This window comes from Bombina bombina, chromosome 4, assembly GCF_027579735.1.
Source record: "Bombina bombina isolate aBomBom1 chromosome 4, aBomBom1.pri, whole genome shotgun sequence".
Classification (NCBI taxonomy): Eukaryota; Metazoa; Chordata; class Amphibia; order Anura; family Bombinatoridae; genus Bombina; species Bombina bombina.
In genome coordinates this window covers 1,067,008,722-1,067,035,080 of record NC_069502.1, presented here as the reverse complement: position 1 = coordinate 1,067,035,080, position 26,359 = coordinate 1,067,008,722, and the positions used below count along the sequence as shown (strand labels likewise).

At 38.6% G+C, this 26,359-nt stretch overlaps 1 protein-coding gene across 2 annotated transcripts in view; it reads right to left on the bottom strand.

The window, feature by feature from the left end:
- Nucleotides 1–26,359, bottom strand: part of LOC128657795 (follicle-stimulating hormone receptor) — a 626,230-nt gene that overhangs the window by 410,596 nt on the left and 189,275 nt on the right. The window contains exon 2 of one of the 2 annotated variants that reach the window (XM_053712211.1): nt 22,852–22,923. The exons of the other annotated variant lie outside the window; for it this stretch is intronic. Within the exon in view, the coding sequence (XP_053568186.1) occupies nt 22,852–22,923 (72 nt within the window). The remainder of the gene's footprint in view (nt 1–22,851; nt 22,924–26,359) is intronic. 2 annotated transcript variants of the gene reach the window in all.

Genomic DNA, 26,359 nt, shown 5'->3' with positions numbered 1-26,359 from the left:
CCGTAATACTTGTGACCAATGGCAAACAAAGGAATTAACCCACCTTTATCAAATAATAGATACAGAAAGAAATATTATACAGAATTTTGACTACCTGAAAAATAAATATTGCGGATGATGTTTGACAGACCTCGCTAAATGCGGAGAGCAATACGTTCTACGCATTCAGCATTGCACCAGCAGCTTTTGTGAACTGCTGATGCAATGCCGCCCCCTGCAGATTCGCGGCCAATTGGCTGCTAGCAGGGGGTGTCAATCAACCCGATCATATTCAATCGGGTTGTATTGCAACGATGCCTGTCCGCCTCCTCAGAGCAGGCGGACAGGTTATGGAGCCGCGGTCTTTAGACCGCTGCTTCATAACTGGTGTTTCTAGATAGCCTGATAGATATGCCCCCATGTGTAATGTCTAAATGGAAAAACTCCAATGATAATTTATGTAAAAAAATTAAACTCAGTTGTGCAGATCTGGTACATTCTGTTTTCTCCTGCCCCAAAGTTAATAGTTACTGGTTAAAAATCATATATTGGTTAAAAAAAAGTACAATAAAAATAACCCTATCAGTCATTGACACTATATTTCTCCTAAAATTGGATAAATCTGGTAATTTAACTAGGTTTTTAAATACTGTAATTTTGATAGGAAGAAACTTAATCTTCAAAGAGTAGATCTCAAAGAAGACTCCAAGTTTTCGAGTATTCCTAAGAAGTTTACATCAACAAATGCTTTTAGAACAATATGATGTAAATGTACAATTAGAAAAACATGTTATAAGATTCTTTGGGCAATGGGAAACATACATAAAGTCCCTAAATTTATCAGTACAACAAATGATAGTTAAAACATTTGAGAATGCATTAGTGGGCTGATACCTTTGGGAGGGGAGAGAGGGAGAGGAGAAGGTTTTTCTTCCACCCCAGGATGGTTCCTTTTTTTTTTTTTTTTTCTAAACCCTACCAAAAGATGATGGTAGGATTGGGAATGATTTGTTTGGTGGAAGAAAATTATATAGCCTGACTACTCATTGTTATATATGGTCAAAATAGGTAAAGAACTAAATTATAAAAGGTGTCCGAATTTTCATTTAGCCATATATCCATTATATAGAAAGGAAAATATATGGTTTTATGTAAAAATATGAAAAAAACAAACCACACTATGCTTTTGAAGGTTTGTCAGTGTTATATAGGATCATATCTTACGTGTTACTCCTCTATTTAAATGTATAACACTGTATAATATCATTTGATGGATATATGTTTTCAGCACGTTTATCAAAGCCTCAACCGCAAATACGCCGGAATTCTGCAGCGTTATCAAAGCCTACAGACCGGCAAGTGTTGAAATTTGTGACGTAACATACGATCCTCCGGTCTCAATCCGACTCAGATCGATGCTTATGTCATTACAGATGTTCCAAATACACATTCGGTTCTATTTGACACTTTTTCCCATTTATCAAATAGTTAACAGGTATGCTCGCGGCTATTCCGACCCAGTTCACCTGGTTTTCAATCTGCCACCCTGGAGGCTGCGGATGCCATAGAAATCAATGAAAGCACCGAAAGTTTATGTTTGATGCTGCCAGATATCCCATTGATTTATATGGTTGAAAACAAGTTACATTTAACCTAACACCCTAAAATAAATCCCGAGTCTAAACACTCCTAATCTGCCGCCCCTGACATCGCTGCAACCTAAATTAAATGTATTAACCCCTATCCTGCCGCTCCCCGCCACTGCCGCCACTAAATAAACGTATTAACCCCTAAACCTCTGGCCTCCCACATCACTACCACTAACTAAACCTATTAACCCCTAAACCGTCAGCCCCCCACATCACCATAAACTAAATTAAGCTATTAACCCCTAAACCTAACAACCCGCTAACTTTAAATTAAAATTAAACAATCCCTATCTTAAAATAAATTTAAACTTACCTGTAGAATTAAAATAAACTAATTTAAACTATTAATTAATCTACCCTAACTATTATCCTACAATTAAATTAAACTACCAATTAAATAAACTAAATTACATATTAAAGAAACCTAACCCTACTCAAATTATTTAAATATACATTTAAACATTATTAAAAGTACTAAGTTACAGAAAAAAACAAACACTAAGTTTAAAAATCAAACACTAAATTATGAAAAATAAAAAACCAAATTATCAAAAATAAAAAAGAATTACACTTAATCTAATAGCCCTATCAAAATAAAAAAAGCCCTTTAAAGGGCTTTTGTGGGGCATTGCCCCAAAAATATCAGCTCATTTACCTGTAAAAAAAATACAAACACCCCCCCAACAGTAAAACCCACCACCCAACCAACCAACCCCCCAAAATAAAAAACTTAACTAAAATAACCTAAGCTCCCCATTGCCCTGAAAAGGGCATTTGTATGGGCTTTGCCCTTAAAAGGGCATTTAGCTGTTTCACATGCCCAGACCCTAATCAGAAAATAAAACCCACCCAAAAAACCCTTAAAAAACCTAACAGTAACCCCCGACGATCCACTTACAGTTCTTGAAGTCCCACTTGAAGGATCCATCCGGTGCCAGAGAAGTCATCATCCAGGCGGCAAGAAGTCTTCATCTGGGCGGCCTCTTCCATCTTCATCCAGCCAGAGAAGTCCTCATCCAGTTTGCAAGAAGTCTTCATTCAGACGGCATCTTCTATCTTCATCCATCCGTCGCGGAGTGGGTCCATCCTGAAGACATCCGGCACAGAGCATCCTCTTCATATGGTCGCCACCGTAAACTGGAACTTCAATGCAAGTGATGTCATCCAAGGTGGTGTCCCTTGCATTCCTATTGGCTGAAAGATTTCAATCAGCCAATAGGATTAGAGCTGTTAAAATCCTATTGGCTGTTCCAATCAGCCATTAGGATTAGAAATGCTAAAATTATATTGGCTGTTCCAATCAGCCAAAAGGATTAGAGCTGCTAAAATCCTTTTGGCTCTTCCAATCAGCCAATAGGATTGAACTCTCATCCTATTGGCTGATTGGAACAGCCAATAGGATTTTAGCAGCTCTAATCCTATATAGGTTTAGTTAGTGGTAGTGATATGGGAGGCCAGAGGTTTAGGGTTTAATATGTTTATTTAGTGGTGGCGGTGTCGGGGAGTGGTGGGATAGGGGTTAATAACTTTATTTAGGTTGTGGCGGTGTCGGGGAGTGGCGGGATAGGGGTTAATAACTTTATGTTGCGGTGGGGTCGGGGAGTGGTGGGATAGGGGGTAAACATTTTATTATAGTGGCGGCGTTTAGTGACAGGGTATAAATAAAGTTGGGAAGAAGCCGAATAGACGTGAGATCGATGGCTGCTAGTTAACAACAGTCCGATGCTCATCGCCCGGTACTTGGTGTGCGCATTTTTGACGGATTTTTTATAAATAAGGAGAGCATATTGAGATACGCGGCCGCGATGTTAGGCGAGCATATTGGTTCCCGGCGAATGCAACAAAGTTGAGGCTTTGATAAATATCCTCCTTGATCTAAACACCTTAAATACAAACTTTTTTTTTTCTCTTTTGTTACAAAAATTAAGAATGGAGAAGATGTTTATGATTTATGAGAGGCTTGCTGGAGCTTCGTCTCCAGATTACATGTATTAATGCGGAGATGCGTCTCCAAATCATGGTATATCTATTTTTTCTTTCTTTATTATACATTAGTGGAGATGCGTCTCCTGATTATCATACAAGTAGCCTATTTATGCAAATTGATCTTTCTCTTTATATGTTGTATCTACAATGAAATAAACTAAATAAAGTACAAAAAATAAAAAAGAACTAAGTTACAAAAAATAAAAAAATATTTACAAACATTAGAAAAATATTACAACAATTTTAAACTAATTACACCTACTCTAAGCCCCCTAATAAAATAACAAAGCCCCCCAAAATAAAAAAAATGCCCTACCCTATTCTAAATTACAAAAGTTCAAAGCTTTTTTACCTTACCAGCCCTGAACAGGGCCCTTTGCGGGGCATGCCCCAAAGAATTCAGCTCTTTTGCCTGTAAAAAAAAACCATACAATACCCCCCCCAACATTACAACCCACCACCCACATACCCCTAATCTAACCCAAACCCCCCTTAAATAAACCTAACACTAAGCCCCTGAAGATCTTCCTACCTTATCTTCACCCTGCCAGGTTCACCGATCCGTCCTCGGAAGTCTTGATCCAAGCCTCGGAAGTGTTGATCCAAGCCCAAGCGGGGGGCTGAAGAGCGACGTCCATCCTCGGGCTGAAGTCTGGATCCAAGCGGCGACTGAAGAAATCCATCCTCGGGCTGAAGTCGGAAGTCCATCATCTGGATGAAGTCTTCTATCAAGCCGCATCTTCAATCTTCTTTCTTCTGGAGCGGAGCGGAACCATCTTCTTCCAAGCCGACGCGGAACATCCTCTTCAACCGACGACTAGACGACGAATGACGGTTCCTTTAAATGACGTCATCCAAGATGGCGTCCCTCGAATTCCGATTGGCTGATAGGATTCTATCAGCCAATCGGAATTAAGGTAGGAATATTCTGATTGGCTGATGGAATCAGCCAATCAGAATCAAGTTCAATCCGATTGGCCCTGTTCAGGGCTGGTAAGGTAAAAGAGCTTTGAACTTTAGTAATTTAGAATAGGGTAGGGCATTTTTTTATTTTGGGGGTCTTTGTTATTTTATGAGGGGGCTTAGAGTAGGTGTAATTAGTTTAAAATTGTTGTAATATTTTTCTGATGTTTGTAAATATTTTTTTATTTTTTGTAACTTAGTTCTTTTTTATTTTTTGTACTTTAGTTAGTTTATTTCATTGTATTTATTTGTAGATATTGTATTTAATTAATTTATTGATAGTGTAGTGTTAGGTTTAATTGTAACTTAGGTTAGGATTTATTTTACAGGTAATTTTGTAATTATTTTAACTATTTTAGCTATTAAATAGTTCTTAACTATTTAATAGCTATTGTACCTGGTTAAAATAAATACAAAGTTACCTGTAAAATAAATATAAATCCTAAAATAGCTATAATATAATTATAATTTATATTGTAGCTATATTAGGGTTTATTTTACAGGTAAGTATTTAGCTTTAAATAGGAATAATTTATTTAATAAGAGTTAATTAATTTCATTAGATTTAAATTATATTTAACTTAGGGGGGTGTTAGTGTTAGGGTTAGACTTAGCTTTAGGGGTTAATACATTTATTAGAATAGCGGTGAGCTCCAGTCGGCAGATTAGGGGTTAATGTTTGAAGTTAGGTGTCGACGTTGAGGGGGGCAGATTAGGGGTTAATAAATATAATATAGGGGTCGGCGGTGTTAGGGGCAGCAGATTAGGGGTACATAGCTATAATGTAGGTGGTGGCGGCGTGCGGACGGCAGATTAGGGGTTAATTATTGTAGGTAGCTGGCGGCGACTTTGTGGGGGGCAGGTTAGGGGTTAATAAATATAATATAGGGGTCGGCGGTGTTAGGGGCAGCAGATTAGGGGTACATAAGTATAACGTAGGTGGCGGTCGGCAGATTAGGGGTTAAAAAATTTAATCGAGTGGCGGCGATGTGGGGGGACCTAGGTTTAGGGGTACATAGGTAGTTTATGGGTGTTAGTGTACTTTAGAGCACAGTAGTTTTATGAACCGGCGTTAGCCCAGAAAGCTCTTAACTACTGACTTTTTTCTGCGGCTGGAGTTTTGTCGTTAGATTTCTAACGCTCACTTCAGCCACGACTCTAAATACCATTGAAAAGATAGGATACGCAAATTACGTAAGGGGATCTGCGGTATGTAAAAGTCGCGGCTGAAAATTGAGCGTTAGACCCTTTTTTGACTGACTCCAAATACCGGCGGTAGCCTAAAACCAGCGTTAGGAGCCTCTAACGCTGGTTTTCACGGCTACCGCCAAACTCCAAATCTAGGCCATAGAGATTAGGTTTAATTTTTTTTATTTTGGATAGTGTTGTTTATTATTTTTTGTAATGTTAGCATTTTTTATTTTCTGTAATTTTAGATTAATGTAATGTAATTTTTTAATTTTTTTATTTTAATTGTAATGTAGTATTTTTTTAATGTAATTAAAGGTTTAATTTAGGGGGTGTTAGGTTAGGGAGCTTAGTCATTAAACTATTTTTTGCCTTGTGGGGGTTGGCGGTTTAGATGTATTAGGTAGTTTGCGATGTGGTTGGCGAATTTAGGGGTTCCTAATTTTATTGTTCTTTCTTTTTCTTAATACTTTGTGCGGGCAGTTAATTTATTTTTAAACCCAGAAATTTTCTATCATTATTCAGATAGAGAATACAATTTTTAAAAAGTTTCCAATTTACTTCTATTATCAAATTTGCTTTGTTCTCGTGTTATTCTTTGTTGAAGGGATACCTAGGTAGGTAGCGTGCACATGCCTGAAGCACTACATGACAGGAAATAGTGCTGCCATCTAGTGCTCCTGCTAATGTATAACATTGTTGCAAAACTGCTGCCATATAGAGCTGCAGAATTGTGCACACTCATAAGCTTACTTTACTGCTTTTCAACAAAGGATAACAATAAAACAAAGAAAATTTGATAACAGAAGTAAATTGGAAACTTGTTTAAAATTCTATGTCCTGTTTTTTTCTGAGTTCCAGGGGGAGAAGCGTGTGTGCAAAGCCAGGGGAAACACCTGCTCTGTGTTCCCCTGCAAGCTATTGGTGGCTTGCTTAGTCTAACTGCTATCACTACCGGAGCTCTAGCAGTGCCTAGCCATCGCACTGTGCTGTATAACACAGCCCGTTAAAGGATTGGCTCTTCCTGTATTTCACTACACCTCAATTTACCTATCTGACTTTTTTCTGCACAAAATACATCTCTAAGTGCAAAGGTTACCAGCCAGCATTACCTACTTCCCCCTCCCACAGGTGCTGCGTGAGGGGGATCTATCTTGTCTTTTGCATCAAAGCTGCAGCTGATATTGGCTGGAAGGAGACTATTCAGGACCTACCGGAAAAATTTACAACTTTGCTTCCCTGATGGGGGTTCTGCAGAATAGAGGTCCATATTCACCTCATACAGAAACCACAGACTGAAAGCCGGAACAAGAATCACAGCTAGCTATTCTACCTTTTAAACTTTGGAGGACATCTTGACGGGAGGACTCAGTTCTTTTGCTGGACTGCCACTCTCTCCATGGAAGCTGTGGGGTAGGTGTAGAGGCATCTCACCCCCTGCATGTTTAATTTTTCCTCTGCTTGTCATCTGGCGACAAACGGGATGCCTACCTGATTGCCGACTTTGATCTCTTGCCCGACTTCCTCTTGGAGGCTGCCACTCCTGCTCGGATCGTCTCCCCCTCCCACCGGTGCTGCGAGAGGGGGGGTGTCTTAGGGCCTGATTTGCCTGCGTGCCGGGACTGTAGCTGGACATCCCCTGGAGAGCTAGAATTTGCTCTCTTTGATCTTTGCAGGAGTGGCTTGCCTCTGTTCGGACTCTAAGGCATTGTTGCTAAGGGTGAAGTGGCTCACCTTGCCTTTCCACTCCGGAGGCTCTGCCTTTACATCAGCACTATACAGGAGGAGTGGAGGTGCTATCCCCGTGCTTGTCCTCCCAATTAATCAGTTTGTGGAGCTGTTTGCCTGGCTACTAGTAATAGGCTCAGCATTACAGGGACATCAGTTACCTCTTCGTAACTACGGTCTTGTCGTCAGGGTCTATACTACCCTCCCTATTCCCTCGCTTAGAGGGTTTGCTTTCCTTATTTGGTTGAGGGTCGATAACTCTTTGTCACTAAATTCCACCCTTTGCAACTCACCTCTTTTGTTGTATTGGTATTATTTACAAACACATGGACAAATTCCTTCACAATAACTCTAAAACATCACCTTCAGTCATGACGGGTAGACAGCGAGATAAGAAGAATAAAGCCATCTTTGAAACCTCTACAGATACACAATTAGCTATCTCTAATCCTCCACCTCTGAAAGAGCCATTAGATATCCAATCGTTAGTTTCTAGTATTTCAGAAGCCCTGGCTCCTAAATTTGATTTTCTTAAAAATGAGATCAAACAAGATATTGCATCTCTATTAAATGAAATAAAACAGTTCGCTTGCAGACTCTCTGTAGCTGAGCAAAGAATCTCAGATCTCGAGGATCTCACTATGGGTCACAATACTAATCTAGAATCCACAAACACTATACCTTTGAAAATACAGGGTAAACTAGAAGATTTAGAAAATAGACCAAGAAGAAATAACTTCAAAGTCATAGGAGTTCCATAAGAGAAGCAATATGAGGATCTAGATAAACTCTTAACAGTCACATTACCTCAGCTCCTGCAAATACCGGAAACCCATCCCCAGATAGTCTTAGAAAGGGCCCATAGGATAGGCTCACTTACATTGAACAAAACAAATATGAGACCTAGGCCGATTATAGCTAAGGTTTTAAATTTTCAACATAAAGTCACATTATTACAAGCCTTCCGCAAACACCAGCCTACATACCTAGGAAATGTAAAAATCCTTCTGTTTCAGGATTACTCTGCAGAGACGGCAGCAAAAAGGAGGGAGCTTGCTCCAATTTGCACAAAATTTATAAATCAGGGTCTCCGAGCAACTTTGCTGTACCCAGGAAGGCTGAAATTGCTGATAGACAGCCACACACACTTTTTTGAATCAGCTCGAGAGACAGGAAAATTCTATGATGAGACATATCCTTCAGGATAATATTGGAATTTGAATATAATTACATTTATAACATATTTTTTTATCATATATGGCCAGTCCTTTTGAGCATAAGGGTCTCGAGGGAATAAGGGGCAATCTCCCTCTGATTTGCTTTGTTTTTAAGAGGGTTTTGTGTATTTTATTTTTTATTTTATTTTCCTTTTTTTGTTGTTTTGTTTTTTACTATGTTTTGCTTTGTTTTGTTTCATCTTGTCTTTGTTTTTAGATGATGGATATGGCAATTAGTTTTAAATTGACCTCCTGGAACATAGGAGGCCTCACATCTCCCATTAATAATATCTTGTCTAAAGAAAATTAACACTTATATAGCCTTCTTACAGGAAACCCACCTAAAACCAGATGAAGTTCTCAAGCTTAAATCTTCTTGGGTTAAGGAAGACTTATTCTCCTCTAGCCTGAAGAGGAAAAGTGGGGTAGCGATTCTTTTAGGGAAAAAATTACGCTATGAAGTTCTCAATGTTGACACAGATCAGTAGGGGAGGTACCTAATAGTAAAAATTAAGATAGTGAAAATATTGTATACATTTTGTAATATTTATGCTCCTAACATTTTTAATCTCTCCTTTTGGGAAATGTTACAAACTAAGATAATATCCTTTGCAGAAGGTTATCTGGCTCTGTAGTATCCCCTTGATAGGATGAGACAGAATCCCGTCCCCATGAAAACTAAAAGAGACAACTTGGAATCTAACGGCTAGATTTAGAGTTTTGTCGCTAACGACCCGCAAAGCTAATGCTGGCTTTTTTTCCCCCGCACCTTTTAAAAACCGCTGGTATTTAGAGTTCACAGAATGGCTGCGTTTTCAGTGCGTTAGGCTCCAAAAAGGGAGCGTACAGGCATATTTTCCGCCACTGCAACTCCCAATACCAGCGTTGCTTACGGACGCGGCCAGCTTCAAAAACGTGCTTGTGCACGATTCCCCCATAGGAAACAATGGGGCAGTTTGAGCTGAAAAAAAACCTAACACCTGCAAAAAAGCAGCGTTCAGCTCCTAACGCAGCCCCATTGTTCCCTATGGGGAAACACTTCCTAAGTCTGCACCTAACACCCTAACATGTACCCCGAGTCTAAACACCTATAACCTTACACTTATTAACCCCTAATCTGCCACCCCCGCTATCGCTGACCCCTGCATATTATTATTAACCCCTAATCTGCCGCTCCGTACACTGCCGCAACCTACATTTTACCTATGCACCCCTAATCTGCTGCCCCTAACACTGCCGACCCTTATATTATATTAATTAACCCCTAATCTGCCCCCCACAACGTCGCCTCCACCTACCTACAATTATTAACCCCTAATCTGCCGACCGTACCTCACCGCTACTCTAATAAATGTATTAACCCCTAAAGATAACTCTAATCCTAACCCTAACACCCCCCTAAATTAAATATAATTTAAATCTAACTAAATAAATTAACTCTTATTAAATAAATTATTCCTATTTAAAGCTACATACTTACCTGTAAAATAAATCCTAATATAGCTACAATATAAATAATAATTATATTGTAGCTATTTTAGGATTTATATTTATTTTACAGGCAACTTTGTAATTATTTTAACCAGGTACAATAGCTATTAAATAGTTAATAACTATTTAATAGATACCTAGTTAAAATAATTACAAAATTACCTGTAAAATAAATCCTAACCTAAGTTACAATTAAACCACTACACTATCAATAAATTAATTAAATAAATTACCTACAATTATCTACAATTAAACCTAACACTACACTATCAATAAATTAATTAAATACAATACCTACAAATAAATACAATTAAATAAACTAACTAAAGTACAAAAAATAAAAAAAAATAAGTTACAAAAAAATAAAAAAAATAAGTTACAAACATAATAAAAATATTACAACAATTTTAAGTTAATTACACATACTCTAAGCCCCCTAATAAAATAACAAAGCCCCCCAAAATAAAAAAATGCCCTACCCTATTCTAAAATTAAAATAGAAAAGCTCTTTTACCTTACCAGCCCATAAAAGGGCCCTTTGCAGGGCATGCCCCAAAGAATTCAGCTCGTTTTGCCTGGAAAAAAAAACATACAATACCCCCCCAACATTACAACCCACCACCCACATACCCCTAATCTAACCCAAACCCCCCTTAAATAAACCTAACACTAAGCCCCTGAAGATCTTCATTCCTTGTCTTCACCATGCCAGGTATCACTGATCGCTCCAGGCTCCGAAGTCTTCATCCAAGCCCAAGCGGGGGCTGGTGATCCATCATCCGGCTGAAGTCTTCTATCAAGCGACGGCTGAAGAGGTCCAGAAGAGGCTCTAAAGTCTTCATGCTATCCGGGCAGAAGAGTAGATCCGGACCGGCAACCATCTTCTTCAAAGCGGTGACAAGCAGCTCCATGTTGAAGACCTCCGGTGCGGATCCATCCTCTTCTTGCGACGTCCTAAGTCCGAATGAAGGTTCCTTTAAATGACGTCATCCAAGATGGCGTCCCTCGAATTCCGATTGGCTGATAGGATTCTATCAGCCAATCGGAATTAAGGTAGGAAAAATCTGATTGGCTGATGGAATCAGCCAATCAGATTCAAGTTCAATCCGATTGGCTGATCCAATCAGCCAATCAGATTGAGCTCGCATTCTATTGGCTGATCGGAACAGCCAATAGTATGTGAGCTCAATCTGATTGGCTGATTCAATCAGCCAATCAGAAATTCCCTACCTTAATTCCGATTGGCTGATAGAATCCTATCAGCCAATCGGAATTCGAGGGACGCCATCTTGGATGACGTCATTTAAAGGAACCTTCATTCGGACTTAGGACGTCGCAACAAGAGGATGGATCCGCGCCAGAGGTCTTCAACATGGAGCCGCTTGTTACCGCTTGGAAAAAGATGGTTGCCGGTCTGGATCTACTCTTCTGCCCGGATAGGAGGAAGACTTTGGAGCCTCTTCTGGACCTTTTCAGCCATCGCTTGATAGAAGACTTCAGCCGGATGATGGATCTCCAGCCCCCGCTTGGGCTTGGATGAAGATTTCGGATCCTGGAGCGATCAGTGATACCTGGCATGGTGAAGACAAGGTAGGAAGATCTTCAGGGGCTTAGTGTTAGGTTTATTTAAGGGGGGTTTGGGTTAGATTAGGGGTATGTGGGTGGTGGGTTGTAATGTTGGGGGGGGGTATTGTATGGTTTTTTTTTACAGGCAAAAGAGCTGAATTCTTTGGGGCATGCCCCGCAAAGGGCCCTGTTCAGGGCTGGTAAGGTAAAAGAGCTTTGAACTTTTGTAATTTAGAATAGGGTAGGGCATTTTTTTATTTTGGGGGGCTTTGTTATTTTATTAGGGGGCTTAGAGTAGGTGTAATTAGTTTAAAATTGTTGTAATATTTTTCTGATGTTTGTAAATATTTTTTTATTTTTTGTAACTTAGTTCTTTTTTATTTTTTTGTACTTTAGTTAGTTTATTTCATTGTATTTATTTGTAGGTATTGTATTTAATTAATTTATTGATAGTGCAGTGTTAGGTTTAATTGTAGATAATTGTAGGTATTTTATTTAATTAATTTATTGCTAGTGTAGTGTTAGGTTTAATTGTAACTTAGGTTAGGATTTATTTTACAGGTAATTTGTAATTATTTTAACTAGGTAGCTATTACATAGTTATTAACTATTTAATAGCTATTGTACCTGGATAAAATAAATACAAAGTTGCCTGTAAAATAAATATTAATCCTAAAATAGCTACAATATAATTATTCGTTATATTGTAGCTATATTAGGGTTTATTTTACAGGTAAGTATTTATCTTTAAATAGGAATAATTTATTTAATAAGAGTTAAATTATTTCGTTAGATTTAAATTATCTTTAACTTAGGGGGGTGTTAGGGTTAGGGGTAGAATTAGCTTTAGGGGTTAAAAAATGTATTAGAGTAGCAGTGAGGTACGGTCGGCAGATTAGGGGTTAATGCTTGAAGTTAGGTGGCGGCGATGTTAGAGAGGGCAGATTAGGGGTTAATACTATTTATTATAGGGTTATTGAGGCGGGAGTGAGGCAGATTAGGTGTTAATAACTTTATTATAGTAGCGGTGAGGTCCATTCGGCAGATTAGGGGTTAATAAGTGTAGGTAGGTGGCGGCGACGTTGGGGGCGGCAGATTAGGGGTTAATAAATATTATGTAGGTGTCGGCGGTATTAGGGGCAGCAGATTAGGGCTACATAGGGATAACGTAGGTGGCGGCGGTGTGCGGTCGGCAGATTAGGGGTTAAAACATTTTATTAGAGTGGGGGCGATGTGGGGGGGCCTCGGTTTAGGGATACATAGGTAGTTTATGGGTGTAAGTTTTCTTTAGAGCACAGTAGTTAAGAGCTTTATGAACCGGCGTTAGCCCAGAAAGCTCTTAACTACTGACTTTTTTCTGCGGCTGGAGTTTTGTCATTAGATTTCTAACGCTCACTTCAGCCACAACTCTAAATACCGGCGTTACAAAGATCCCATTGAAAAGATAGGATATGCAAATGGCATAGGGGGATCTGCGGTATGGAAAAGTCGCGGCTGGAAAGTGAGCGTTAGACCCTTTCCTGACTGACTCTAAATACCAGCGGTAGGCCAAAACCAGCGTTAGGAGCCTCTAACGCTGGTTTTGACGGCTAACGCCAAACTCTAAATCTAGCCGTGTTATTTACTAGGCTTTTTCGTAATTTGAGGGTATGTGATATCTGGAGATCACAAAATCCAGATTCTAGAGATTTTACATGCCTTTCTAAAGCACATAAATATTTTCCAAGAATAGATTTATTCTTGTTAGAAGAAAGATTATGCAAAATGAATGTCTCAGCAGGGATTCTACCAATCACTACCTCTGATCATGCCCTGATTTTTCTTGATTTTCAGTCGGATCACTCTGCTCGTAGGAATGTTCGCTTCTCTTTCCCATTGTATTTAGCTTCTGATCTCAAATTTAAAAACTGTCTCAATGCCAAATTTCGCGAGTTCACTTTATTCAATCAGGAACATATCTCTCGCCCTGCGCTGTTTTGAGGAAACAGCAAAAGCAGTTCTCAGGGGGGAAATATTAGCATATAGCATTTTTAGGTCTAAAAACTTAAATCAAGGGAAAGGGAATTACTGAGAGCAGTCAAGAATGAATATAATCAATACATTTTTGAGAAAACTCCAGAAAATTGGACTAGATACACCTCTGCTCTAGGGGAAAGAGAATCCTTCCTCTTATATAGGGCTACCCAGAGGGACCTTAGATTTCAAGCTAAGCTATATCATTATGGAAATAAAACAGGGAAACTTTTGGGAAATCTGGTTAAACAAGACAAAGGCCCTTCTTTGATTGACTCTATATATACTGAAGGTAAGTATCTTAAATCACCAGAAGAACTGCTGAAGGTATTTTCAGATTATTATAAGGATTTATATTCCCCCAAGGTCTCAGATAATTTTGAACGTGACGACTTCTGGCACAAAATATCCTTTCCGTCTTTAACCCCCGACTTACTTGAAACCCTATAGTCCCCTATTTCTGATTTAGAAGTTGCTAGTGAATTCAGAATCTTTCTTCTAATAAAGCCCCAGGTCCTGATGCTCTCTCAAATGAATTTTACAAAATATTATCCCCGTTAATAACAACACATCTAACTCTTTTATTTAACAATATATATATATATATATATATATATATATATATAAATGGCACTGAGCCCACAGCTAATTTTGCTGCTTCACACACTGTCTTGATATTAAAGCAAGGGAAAGACCCAGTTAGGAAAGAGACCTATAGACCCATTGCGCTCCTTAACATGGATTACAAATTACTTACTGCTATTCTAGCGCAAAGGTAACAACCCCTTCTTTCCAATATCATCCACAAAGATCCAGCCGGGTTTCTGCTGAAACGTAATTCTTCGGCTAAAATAAGGGAAGTTTTTCTTACGATAGATTATTTCAAAACAATGGAGAGTATGGGAGGGGTGGGGGGAGCGGACACCCCTGATATGGCAATTATTTCTATAGACGCTGAAAAAGCTTTCATCTCGGTACACTATGACCATCTTTTATTTACCTTACACCAGTTCGGTCTTAGAGGTAATTTTCTTAAATTCGTCAACATTCTTTTTAAAAACACCTCTATGAGAATGCTAGTGAATGGTTCCATGTCTCAGGACATACCCCTTGGGAGAGGAACCAGGCAGGGGTGCCTGCTCTCTGCGCTCCTCTTTGATCTTTCTATAGAACCCCTTGCTATACTAATTAGGCAGCAACTTGAAGGAATTAAGATTGAGAGAAAGGAGCTTAAAATAGCACTTTATGCTGATGATATTTTAATACATATGTTGAATACTTCTACAAATATCCCAAAGCTTCTCCTAATAATAGAACAGGTAGGATCTTTTTCTGGATATAGGGTTAATACCACAAAGTCAGAGTTCCTCTGGATCAAACAGACCAAAGACTCACCTTCAGTTTTACCTTTAAGTATAGTTCAGGATTAATTTAAGTACTTAGGTATCAGGATATCCTCTAATCCTGAGAATTGGTATACTTTGAATATTTCCCCAGTCCGCAATAGAATAAGAAAAACTCTTAAAAACTGTCAGAATCCCCCTCTTTCTCTTTCTGGGCGCATAGCTCTCTATAAGATGATCCTCCTCCCCAAAATCCTCTATATTCTTCAGAATACTCCACTGATCCTCAAGACGAAGGATATTATCCTTTTCAACTCTGCACTATGATCTTTCATTTGGCAAAATAAAAAGCCTAGAATTTAACTCTCTAACTTATCTTTACCTGTAAAATGTGGAGGGCTCACACCCCCTGATCTTCGCTCTTACAACCAAGCCTTTCTTGCATGTGTAGTAACAGAGTGGATATTTGCTAGAGACTATGTAACAAATAATGAGCCTGGCAGCATTAATACATTATAATAACAGTGTAATCCCTCCTGAAATAAAAAATATAAGAACCATTTATAATCCAATACAGGGCTGGAAGAGGATCTGTAATTCTTTGGTCATTGAATCTAGGGTCTCAAATTTTATCCCACTCTTGGGTAACCCTCAGTTCCAAGCAGGGTTACATTCAACACTTTTCCTTAAAGTGAAGTCCCTAGGTCTCGCTAATGCTTATCAATTATTAGACTTTGAGAGAAGATGTATTAAATCATTTAATTCTCTTAAAGTGAAGGTAAAGTTTTTCACATACAAATTTCCTTTTCCAACGTACAACGTAGTCGCTATGTTTATTTTTTCAATAATCTTATATTTGACCGTATTTACCTACCTTGATTTTTCTAATTATTGCGATCCTAACTCCTCCCATCCAGCATTTCCGTGTTTGCTATACATTGACGTATAGAGCGGTCACACCCGCTCTATACGTTTGAACTACGCTCGTACACATTGAGCCTCTAATTACCGCACATGCGCCCAAAAATTATCTCTCGCTATTGCGCATGCGTTAATCGCGGTCATAGAACTCCTCAGTGCATGCGTCCAAAATCTGCAACATAGTATTGAATGAGTTGTGAGACTCATTCAATACTATGGGCCTGATCCTATATGCAGCGTCGCCCGCAAATGCCGGTGACGCTGAATTTTGCGCTGGTTTGGTATCCTATATACGGCTTAACCTAGAAGTTACGCTCGTATATTTCTACCGGCGCCCGTAGTTTTCGGGGCCATAGGCAGGTATACCAAACTAGCGCATTTTGGTATCCAATATACAGCGTAAGGACTTACGTGGCGAAAATGGAGAAATCTTACTCCATTTTCACCTCGCCACAAAAAGCAGCCGTAGTAAGCCTTACGCTGTCTATTGGAGCCCTGTAACTCCCTAAACTACCTGCAAAATAAGCCTAACACCTAACGCATGCGCAATGTCTATCTACCTGTCAACCGCGATCCCCCGCCGCAATCCCTAATAAAGTTATTAACCCCTAAACCGCCGCTCCCGGACACCGCCGCCACCTACATTACCAACCCCCTAATGTGATCCCCCTACAACTTCGCTAACTATTTTAAACTACCCCCTAAAGTGAGCCACTTACACCGCCACCATCTACCTTACCTACCCCCTAAAGTGAGCTCCTACCCCACCGCCATCTACCTTACCTACCCCCTAAAGTGAGCTCCTACCCCGCCGCCATCTACCTTACCTACCCCCTAAAGTGAGCTCCTACCCCGCCGCCATCTATTTTAAAATTATTACCCCTAATTTAATCCCCCTACCCCACCACCAGCTATATTAAATTATTTAACCCCTAAAATACTAAACTATCCCTACCACTAAACCTAAGTCTAACCCTACAAATAGCCCTGAAAAGGGCTTTTTGCGTTGCATTACCCCAAAGTAAACTGCTCTTTTGCCAGCCCTGTAGTTTTTCTCTGCTTAGATATAGGGGAGCACCAGTACAATTATAAAATCATTAATCTGGTGATTTTAGCTTCTAGATATCTAATATTTAAAAAATGGAAAACAAGAGCAATTCCCAGTATTTTAGAAGTAAAGAATTGTTTGAAGAAACAATGTATCATCAAACAATTTGATACCAACCTACAAAGTGATCAGGACTTTTCTAAATGGTCGGAGTTCATCAAAGTTCTTCCCCCTAGTGAGATTGAACACCTAATACACCCTTTTAGAAACACAGAATTAGTCTTGTTGGGCTTATGGTAACTTGCCGTATCCTAATCCTTTTTTTTTTTTTTTTCTTGTTTAGGTTTGGAGAAAATGTTATGTTTATTTAGCTGCTAGGAACAATTAGGAATAGTCTAAAATGTATAAATCGAGGTTAAGAGTTAGACCACCTTGAGATTATCTTCAGGTTATAATATGATCTGCAAAGTTTACTTGGTATCCAGACTTGGATTATGTATTGGTTTATGATGTGAGACAGTTTATTGTAAAATTGATTTTTGAAAACAATAAAAAAAAGAGGAAAAAAAAAATTGTATGTTCTATCTGAATCATGAAAGAAAAAAAATGGGTTTTATGTCCCTTTAATAGTTCATAGAGGCGGTTCATTTTAAAAAAAAAAATACTTATTGAGGGCGGTTCGTTTTTTTTTTATTACTTATTGCGGAAGGTTATTTTTTTTTAATACTTATTGCGGGCGGTTATTTTTTATTTTTTTTGCTCCTCTTACCTTCAATGCATCCTGGTGAATTCCGAAAATTACAGGGCGGTGAAAGAATCCACCTGTGGTGGATTCTTTCACCACCCTGCCATCTTCAGAATCCACTTGGATGCAGCTTTGTATTCTGTTGGCTGCCTCGCACTGCCAACATTCCTTTGAGGATGCATGCTCAACTGCCGACGGCGACGCCTTACTAACGCGATGCAGCTTCGCATTCTGTTGGCTGCATTACGCTGCCAATATTCCTTTGAGGATGCGTGCTCAACAGCCAACGGCGACACTTTACAAACGCGATTATAGTATAGATACTGGGGGTTGAAAAACCCAGTGGTCCAGTGGTCCCGGACAACCTTGAAATTTATTGTGACAACTTAGAAAAATGGTCTGCTATTTTCAACATGTATCTGTGATATACACTTTCATTTTTATACAGATTTCTGTTTTCTTAAAATATAAAAATGCTTAGCATGTTAAAACAATCCCAATCATGTAGAAAGTGCCTAAAAAACAGAAGATTCCCCCTATAACTTTTTGCAGACTAAGCCATGTTAATTTTTTTTATATATATACTGGCCACAAAAGTTATGTGCCAGCAAAACATATATAATTTAAGATTTTTAATGATGTAAAAATAAATAATTCCCTGCAATATTTAAAATAAACTTTAAATTATTGTACAGCTACTCTACTCTGGCTGAATGATAAGCAAGTCATTCAGGATGGGTGGTATAAGGGTAAAGCAAACTCTCAGCATTTGTGCACACTTTATAAGAAGTTAACTGGTCAACTGAAAACATTTGGGGGCGATTTATCATTGGTCTGTCCGACATGAACCGCTCAGCGGATCATGTCCGATAGACATTGATAAATGCAGACAGCATACGCTGTCACCCCCTGCAGATTCGTGGCCAATCGTCCCCCAAACGTTTAGAATCAGGCAGATTGATGTCCGCAGCCTCAGAGCAGGCGGACCAGTTATGGAGCAGCGGTCTTAAGACCGCTGCTTCATTACTGCTGTTTCCGGCAAGCCTGAAAACAGGGGCATCAAGCTCCGTTCGGAGCTTGATAATTCGGCCCCTTGGTGTATTAAGCAAATAGTATGTATACTGTATCTATTTTTATAGAGCATAAGCTATAATTTATTAAAATGTGTTTTCTTTTATATGCTGCTGGAACAATTTTATAATATAATTTTCTCATATTATGTTACTATGACTTTTTCTAATACTGCCCCACAAAGCAATTTTCAAATAAAAAATAAACTGCTAGATTATGAGTCTTGCGTTAGCCTTAAAAAGCAGAGTTGAGAGGTCCCAATGCTGCTTTTTAACGCCCGCTGGTATTACGAGTCTGGCAGGTACAGGTGTACCGATCACTTTTCTTCCGTGACTCAAGCATACTGCAAACCCCCTTACGTCAATTGCATATCCTGTCTTTTTAATGGGATTTGCCTAATGCTGGTATTACGAGTCTTTGAAGAAGTGAGCGGTAGACCCTCTCCTGTCATGACTTCCTCTGCATTTAAAAGTCAGTAGTTAAGAGTTTTATGGGCTAATGCCGTAACATAAAACTCTTAACTAAAGTGCTAAAAAGTACACTAACACCCATAAACTACCTATTAACCCCTAAACCAAGCCCCCCCCCACATTGGAAACACTTTAATAAATATATTAACCCCAAATCTGCCAACCGGACATAGCTGCCACTTTAATAAATATATTAACCCCTAAACCACCGCACTCCCACCTCGCAAACACTAGTTAAATTTTATTAACCCCTAATATGCTGTCCCTAACATCGCCGACACATACCTACATTTATTAACCCCTAATCTGCCACCCCCAACGGGGCTGCTACTATATAAAAAGGTATTAACCCCTAAACCTAAGTCTAAACCTAACCCTAACCCCCCTAACTTATATATAATTTAAAGAATCTAAATAAAATTACTACAATTAAATAAATTAATCCTATTTAAAACTAAATACTTACCTGTAAAATAAACCCTAAGCTAGCTACAATATAACTTATACAATATATAATATATTTATTTTACAGTCAACTTTGTATTTATTTTAACTAGGTACAATAGTTATTAAATAGTTATTAACTATTTAATATCTTCCTAGTAATCAGCTCTTTAACCTGAAAAAAAAGACAATTACTCCCCCAACATTACAACCCACCACCCACACACTCAACTCTACTCCAAAACCCACCGAATCCCCCTTAAAAAAAACTAACACTAACCCCTTGAAGATCACCCTACCTTGAGCCGTCTTCACCCAGCCGGGCACAAGTGGACCTCCAGAGGGGCAGAAGTCTTCATCCGATCCGGGCAGAAGAGGTCCTACAAGCATCAGAAGTCTTCATCCAGACGGCATCTTCTATCTTCATCCATCCGGAGCGGAGTGGGTCCATCTTCAATCCAGCCGACGCGGAGCAATCCTCTTCAAATGAAGTCCAAGCAAAGGTTCCTTTAAATGACATCATCCAAGATGGCGTCCCTTGAATTCCGATTGGCTGATAGGATTCTATCAGCCAATCGGAATTAAGGTAGAAAAAATCCTATTGGCTGATGCAATCAGCCAATAGGATTGAGCTCGCATTCTATTGGCTGATTGGAATAGGAATCAGCCAATAGGATTGAGCTCACATTCTATTGGCTGATTGGAAAAGCCAATAGAATGCAAGCTCAATCCTATTGGCTAATTAGAACAGCCAATAGGATTTTTCCTACCTTAATTTTGATTGGCTGATAGAATCCTATCAGCCAATCGGAATTCAAGGGATCTTGGATGACGTCATTTAAAGGAACCTTCATTCTTCGCTTGTACTTCGATTGAAGAGGATGGCTCCACGTCGGCTGGATTGAAGATGGACCCGCTCCCCTCTGGATGGATGAAGATAGAAGATGCCGTCTGGATGAAGACTTATGCCGCTTGGAGGACCTCTTATGCCCGGATCAGATGAAGACTTCTGCCCCTCTGGAGGTCCACTTGTGCCCGGCTGGATGAAGACAGCTCAAGGTAGGGTGATCTTTAAGGGGTTAGTGTTAGGGGTTTTTAAGGGGGGATTGGGTGGGTTTTAGAGTAGGGTTGGGTGTGTGGGTTGTAATGTTGGGGGAGTAATTGTCTTTTTTTTCAGGTAAAAGAGCTAATTACTTTGGGGCAATGCCCCGCAAAAGGCCCTTTTAAGGGCTATTTGTAATTTAGTATAGGGTGGGGAATTTTATTTTTTTGGGGGGCTTTTTTATTTTATTAGGGGGATTAGAGTAGGTGTAATTAGTTTAAAAAATTGTAATTCTTTTTTTATTTTCTGTAATTTAGTTTTTTTTTCGTACTTTAGTTTATTTCATTTAATTGTAATTAATTGTAGGTAGTTTAAGTAATTTATTTAATGATAGTGTAGTGTTAGGTGTAATTTTAACTTAGGTTAGGATTTATTTTACAGGTATATTTGTCTTTATTTTAACTAGGAAGTTATTAAATAGTTAATAACTATTTAATAACTATTGCACCTAGTTAAAATAAATACAAAGTTGCCTGTAAAATAAATATAAACCATAAACTAGCTACAATGTAACTATTATTTATATTGTGGCTATCTTAGGGTTTATTTTACAGGTAAGTATTTAGTTTTAAATAGGAATAATTTATTTAATTGTAGTTATTTTGTTTAGATTTATTTAAATTAAATTTATATTAGGGGGGTTAGGGTTAGACTTAGGTTTAGGAGTTAAAAACTTTATTATAGTGGCGGCATCATTGGAGCAGCAGATTAGGGGTTAATAAATGTAGTTAGGTTGTGGCGACGTTGGGGGGGCAGATTAGGGGTTAAGAAATATAATGTAGGGTTCGGCGATGTTGGGGGCAGCAGATTAGGGGTTCATAGGGATAATGTAGGTGGCGGCGGTGTCCGGAGCGGCAGAGTAGGGGTTAATAATTATAATGTAGGTGGTGACGATGTTGGGGGTGGCAGATTAGGGGTTAATAAGTGTAAGATTAGGGGTGTTTAGACTCGGGGTTCATGTTAGGGTGTTAGGTGTAGACATAAAATTCCTTTCCTGCGTTAGAAGCTGGACGCTGCTTTTCTGCAGGTGTTAGTTTTTTTTTCAGCCAGCTCAGCCCCATTGTTTCCTATGGGGAAATCATGCACAAGCACGTTTAGCCAGATCACCGCTACCGTAAGCAGCGCTGGTATTGAGGTGAGATGTGGAGCTAAGTTTTGCTCTACGCTCACCTTTTTGCGGCTAAGGCTGGGTTGAAAAAAACCTGTAATACCAGCGTTGTCTTAAGGTAGCTTGTTAGCAACGCACCCCTGTTACCGCAAAACTCATAATCTAGGCGAAAGTGATTGTAGAGGCTGTTGCAGTTTACTCTCAGTAATCTGATTATTATAAAATATGCCTTGCTTGAAAAAGATGATAGTTAAACGTTTGCCAATAGCAGAGTTGGTTGGGCTCTACACTTTAATGTCTTTGTTTTCTTTTAGCAATGGCTGCACAGTAGAGATGGCAGAGGATATCATATTTACTTATTCCTACTTTTATTATTTATCATTTTCCTTGTCCTGCTATAGCATAGGATATATAAAAAAGACTACCTTGTAAAGTAAAGTTACTTCCATTTAAAGTAAACCTACAAAATATTGTTATATAATTCTGCACATAGTGCAGAATTATATAACATTAACTGAGTGCCAACTTTATACAACAAAGTATTAAATAGCTCTTTTACTATGAAGTTCAGTTTTGCAGAACGCCACTCCTTGCTCTACTGAGCAGGTCTATTTTTTTCTAAGCGCATCGTGGGCATGCTGTCTGGTCACAAGGTGCCCAATCGTGCCATTAAACTGAATTTAGCTTGCTCCCTTTACCAGACCAGAGCAGGAGCATGTTAAAAAAACTAGTATAAAATAAAATATATTATAAAAAAAAATGTTATTTAAATTTAACCTTTATTTAGATGAAAAATAAATGCATACATTTAATACATACATATTCTCAAGGTCTTCAAGTCCAGCAAAAGCTCCATTTGGTATAACCATGACTTTTGTAAGCATAATCCTCCTGTAAATAAATAATATACCATCAAATAAAAAAATAAAATTGCAAGTTTACAAAATTAATTAAAAATGATAACTTGTATATAAAAAAAGATCAAATCAAACCGACCTCTTGTGATGAGTTACCTTAAAAACAGTTTTGTTTAATAACTGACAATTTAGATGAACTTGAAACACGAAGGGCTTGATTACAAGTGGAGCACTAATTTGTTAAGTGCCCGCAAATTTGCCCGTTTGTGGGCACACAATAAATAACTAGCGTTTATAATATTAACAAGAGATCAGATCTCTGATTCATTTTATAAATGTATCTCAAATGCCCCCAAAATAGAGTGTAGTGTATTTTATTAAAAAATAAACACCTAGATTACAAGTTTTGCGGTAACAGGTGTGCTGTGCTAACAAGCAGTTTTCCCTCACCGCTCACTTGCAGACAACGCTGGTATTACGGGTTTTTAGAAACCCCGCATTAGCCGCAGAAAAGTAAGCGTAGAGCAAAATTTTGTTCCACATCTCACCTCAATACCAGCGCTGCTTACGGTAGCGGTGAGCTGGCAAAACGTGCTTGTGCACGATTTCCCCATAGGAATCAATGGGGGAGAGCTGGTTGAAAAAAAACCTAACACCTGCAAACAAGCAACGTTCAGCTCTTAACGCAGCCCCATTGATTCCTATGGGGAAATATATTTTATGTCTACACCTAACACCCTAACATGAACCCCGAGTCTAAACACCCTTAATCTTACACTTATTAACCCCTAATCCGCCGCCCCCGACATCGCCGACACCTACATTATATTATTAACCCCTAATCTGCCGCTCCGGACACCGCTGCCACCTACATTTTACTTATTAACCCCTAATCTGCTGCCCCCAACATCACCGACACCTACATTATATTTATTAACCCCTAATCTGCCGCCCCAACGTCGTTGCCACTATATTAAAGTTCTTAACCCCTAAACCTAAGTCTAACCCTAAACCCCCTAACTTAAATATAATTTAAATAAATCTAAATAAAATAACTACAATTAACTAAATTATTCCTATTTAAAACTAAATACTTACCTATAAAATAAATTCTAAGATCAGCCAATCGGAATTAAGGTAGGAAAAATCCTATTCGCTGATGCAATCAGCCAATAGGATTGAGCTTGCATTCTATTGGCTGATCCAATCAGCCAATAGAATGCAAGCTCAATCCTATTGGCTGATTGGATCAGCCAATAGGATTGAACTTCAATCCTATTGGCTGATTGCATCAGCCAATAGGATTTTTTCTACCTTAATTCCGATTGGCTGATAGAATTCTATCAGTCAATCGGAATTGAAGGGACGCCATCTTGGATGATGTCATTTAAAGGAACCTTCATTCTTCAGTTGGACGTCGTTTGAAGAGGATGCTCTGCGTCGGATGTCTTGAAGATGGAGCCGCTCCTCACCGGATGGATGAAGATAGAAGATGCCGCCTGGATGAAGACTTCTGCCCATCTGGAGGACCTCTTCTTCCCAGCTTGAATGAAGACTTCTGTCCGTCTGGAAGACCACTTCGCCCGGCTTCGTTGAGGACTTCAGCCAGGTTGAGTGAAGACTTCTCAAGGTAGGGTGATCTTCAAGGGGTTAGTGTTAGGTTTTATTAAGGGGGTATTGGGTGGGATTTAGAGTAGGGTTGGGTGTGTGGGTGGTGGGTGGGTTTTAATGTTGGGTGGGGTATTGTACTATTTTTTACAGGAAGAGCTGATTACTTTGGGGCAATGCCCCACAAAAGGCCCTTTTAAGGGCTATTTGTAATTTAGTGTAGGGTAGGGCTTTTTTATTTTGTGGAGCTTTTTTATTTTGTTAGGGGGATTAGAGTAGGTGTAATTAGTTCAAAATTCTTGTAATTATTTTATTATTTTCTGTAATTTAGTGTTTGTTTTTATCAAACTTTAGATAATTTTTTTAAATTGTAATTAATTGTATTTAGTTATGGTAATTAATTTAATTATAGTGTAGTGTTAGGTGTAATTGTAACATAGGTTAGGTTTTATTTTACAGGTAAATTTGTCTTTTATTTTAGCTAGGTAGTTATTAAATAGTTAATAACTATTTAATAACTATTGTACCTAGTTAAAATAAATACAAAGTTGCCTGTAAAATAAAAATAAACCCTAAACTAGATACAATGTAATTATTAGTTATATTGTAGCTATCTTAGGGTTTATTTTACAGGTAAGTATTTAGTTTTAAATAGGAATAATTTAGTTAATGATAGTAATTTTATTTAGATTTATTAAAATTATATTTCAGTAAGGGGGTGTTAGGTTTAGGGTTAGACTTAGGTTTAGGGGTTAATAACTTTATTATAGTGGCGGCGACGTTGGGGGCGGCAGATTAGGGGTTAATAAATGTAGGTAGGTGCCGGCGATGTTAAGGCAGGCAGATTAGGGGTAAATAATATTTAACTAGTGTTTGCGATGAGGGAGTGCGGCAGTTTGGGGGTTAATATATTTATTATAGTGGCGGTGATGTCCAGTTTGGCAGATTAGGGGTTAAAAAATGTATTTTAGTGTTTGCTATGTGGGGGGGCCTCGGTTTAGGGGTTAATAGGTAGTGTATGGGTGTTAGTGTACTTTTAAGCACTTTAATTAAGAGTTTTATACTACGGCGTTGTACTGTAAAACTAGTCTTAACTACTGACTTTTAAATGCGGTACCAGTCTTGACAGGAGAGGGTCTACCACTCACTTTTGGTCAGACTCGTAATACTATGCAAGTCCCATTGAAAATATAGGATACGCAATTGACGTAAGTGGATTTGCGGTATTTCCGAGTCTGGCCAAAAAGTGAGCGGTGAGCCTGTTATTTCAAGACTCGTAATACCAGCGGGAGTTAAAAAGCAGCGTTGGGACCTCTCAATGCTGCTTTTTAACCCTAACGCACAACTCGTAATCTAGCCGAAAATTTGTAGCATTTTTATTTTTTAATAAAATATCTGCACTCGGCAGTATTTTGGGGGTAAAATTGGCAGGAGTGGGGTGTTAAAAAAAAAAGGAACTGAAAAGTGCCTTTACATTGCGGTCTATGGAAACTGTGTGTTCCCAGTAAATATGTATGTACTGTATTTGCTTATATACACATATTTACACATAAATATATATGTATATAAACATATATATATATATTTAATATTGCTGTCATTGCTGCACTACTTACTGTCTTCGCTGCACTTAGGGTCAGAATGAGGCTCCCATTGGAGCCTATAAAAGTGTTTCCCAGCTGTCAACTTGTAATACCAGTGCACATTAGCATGCTCTGGTTTCACAAAGTGGAGCAAAAATATCACTTTAGCTAAATCGATATTTTGCGCTCCACTTGTAATCTGGCCCAAAATATATATATATTTTTTAAATTTATGATTCAGCATAAAATGTACTCAACTTTAAAATTTACTTCTATCAA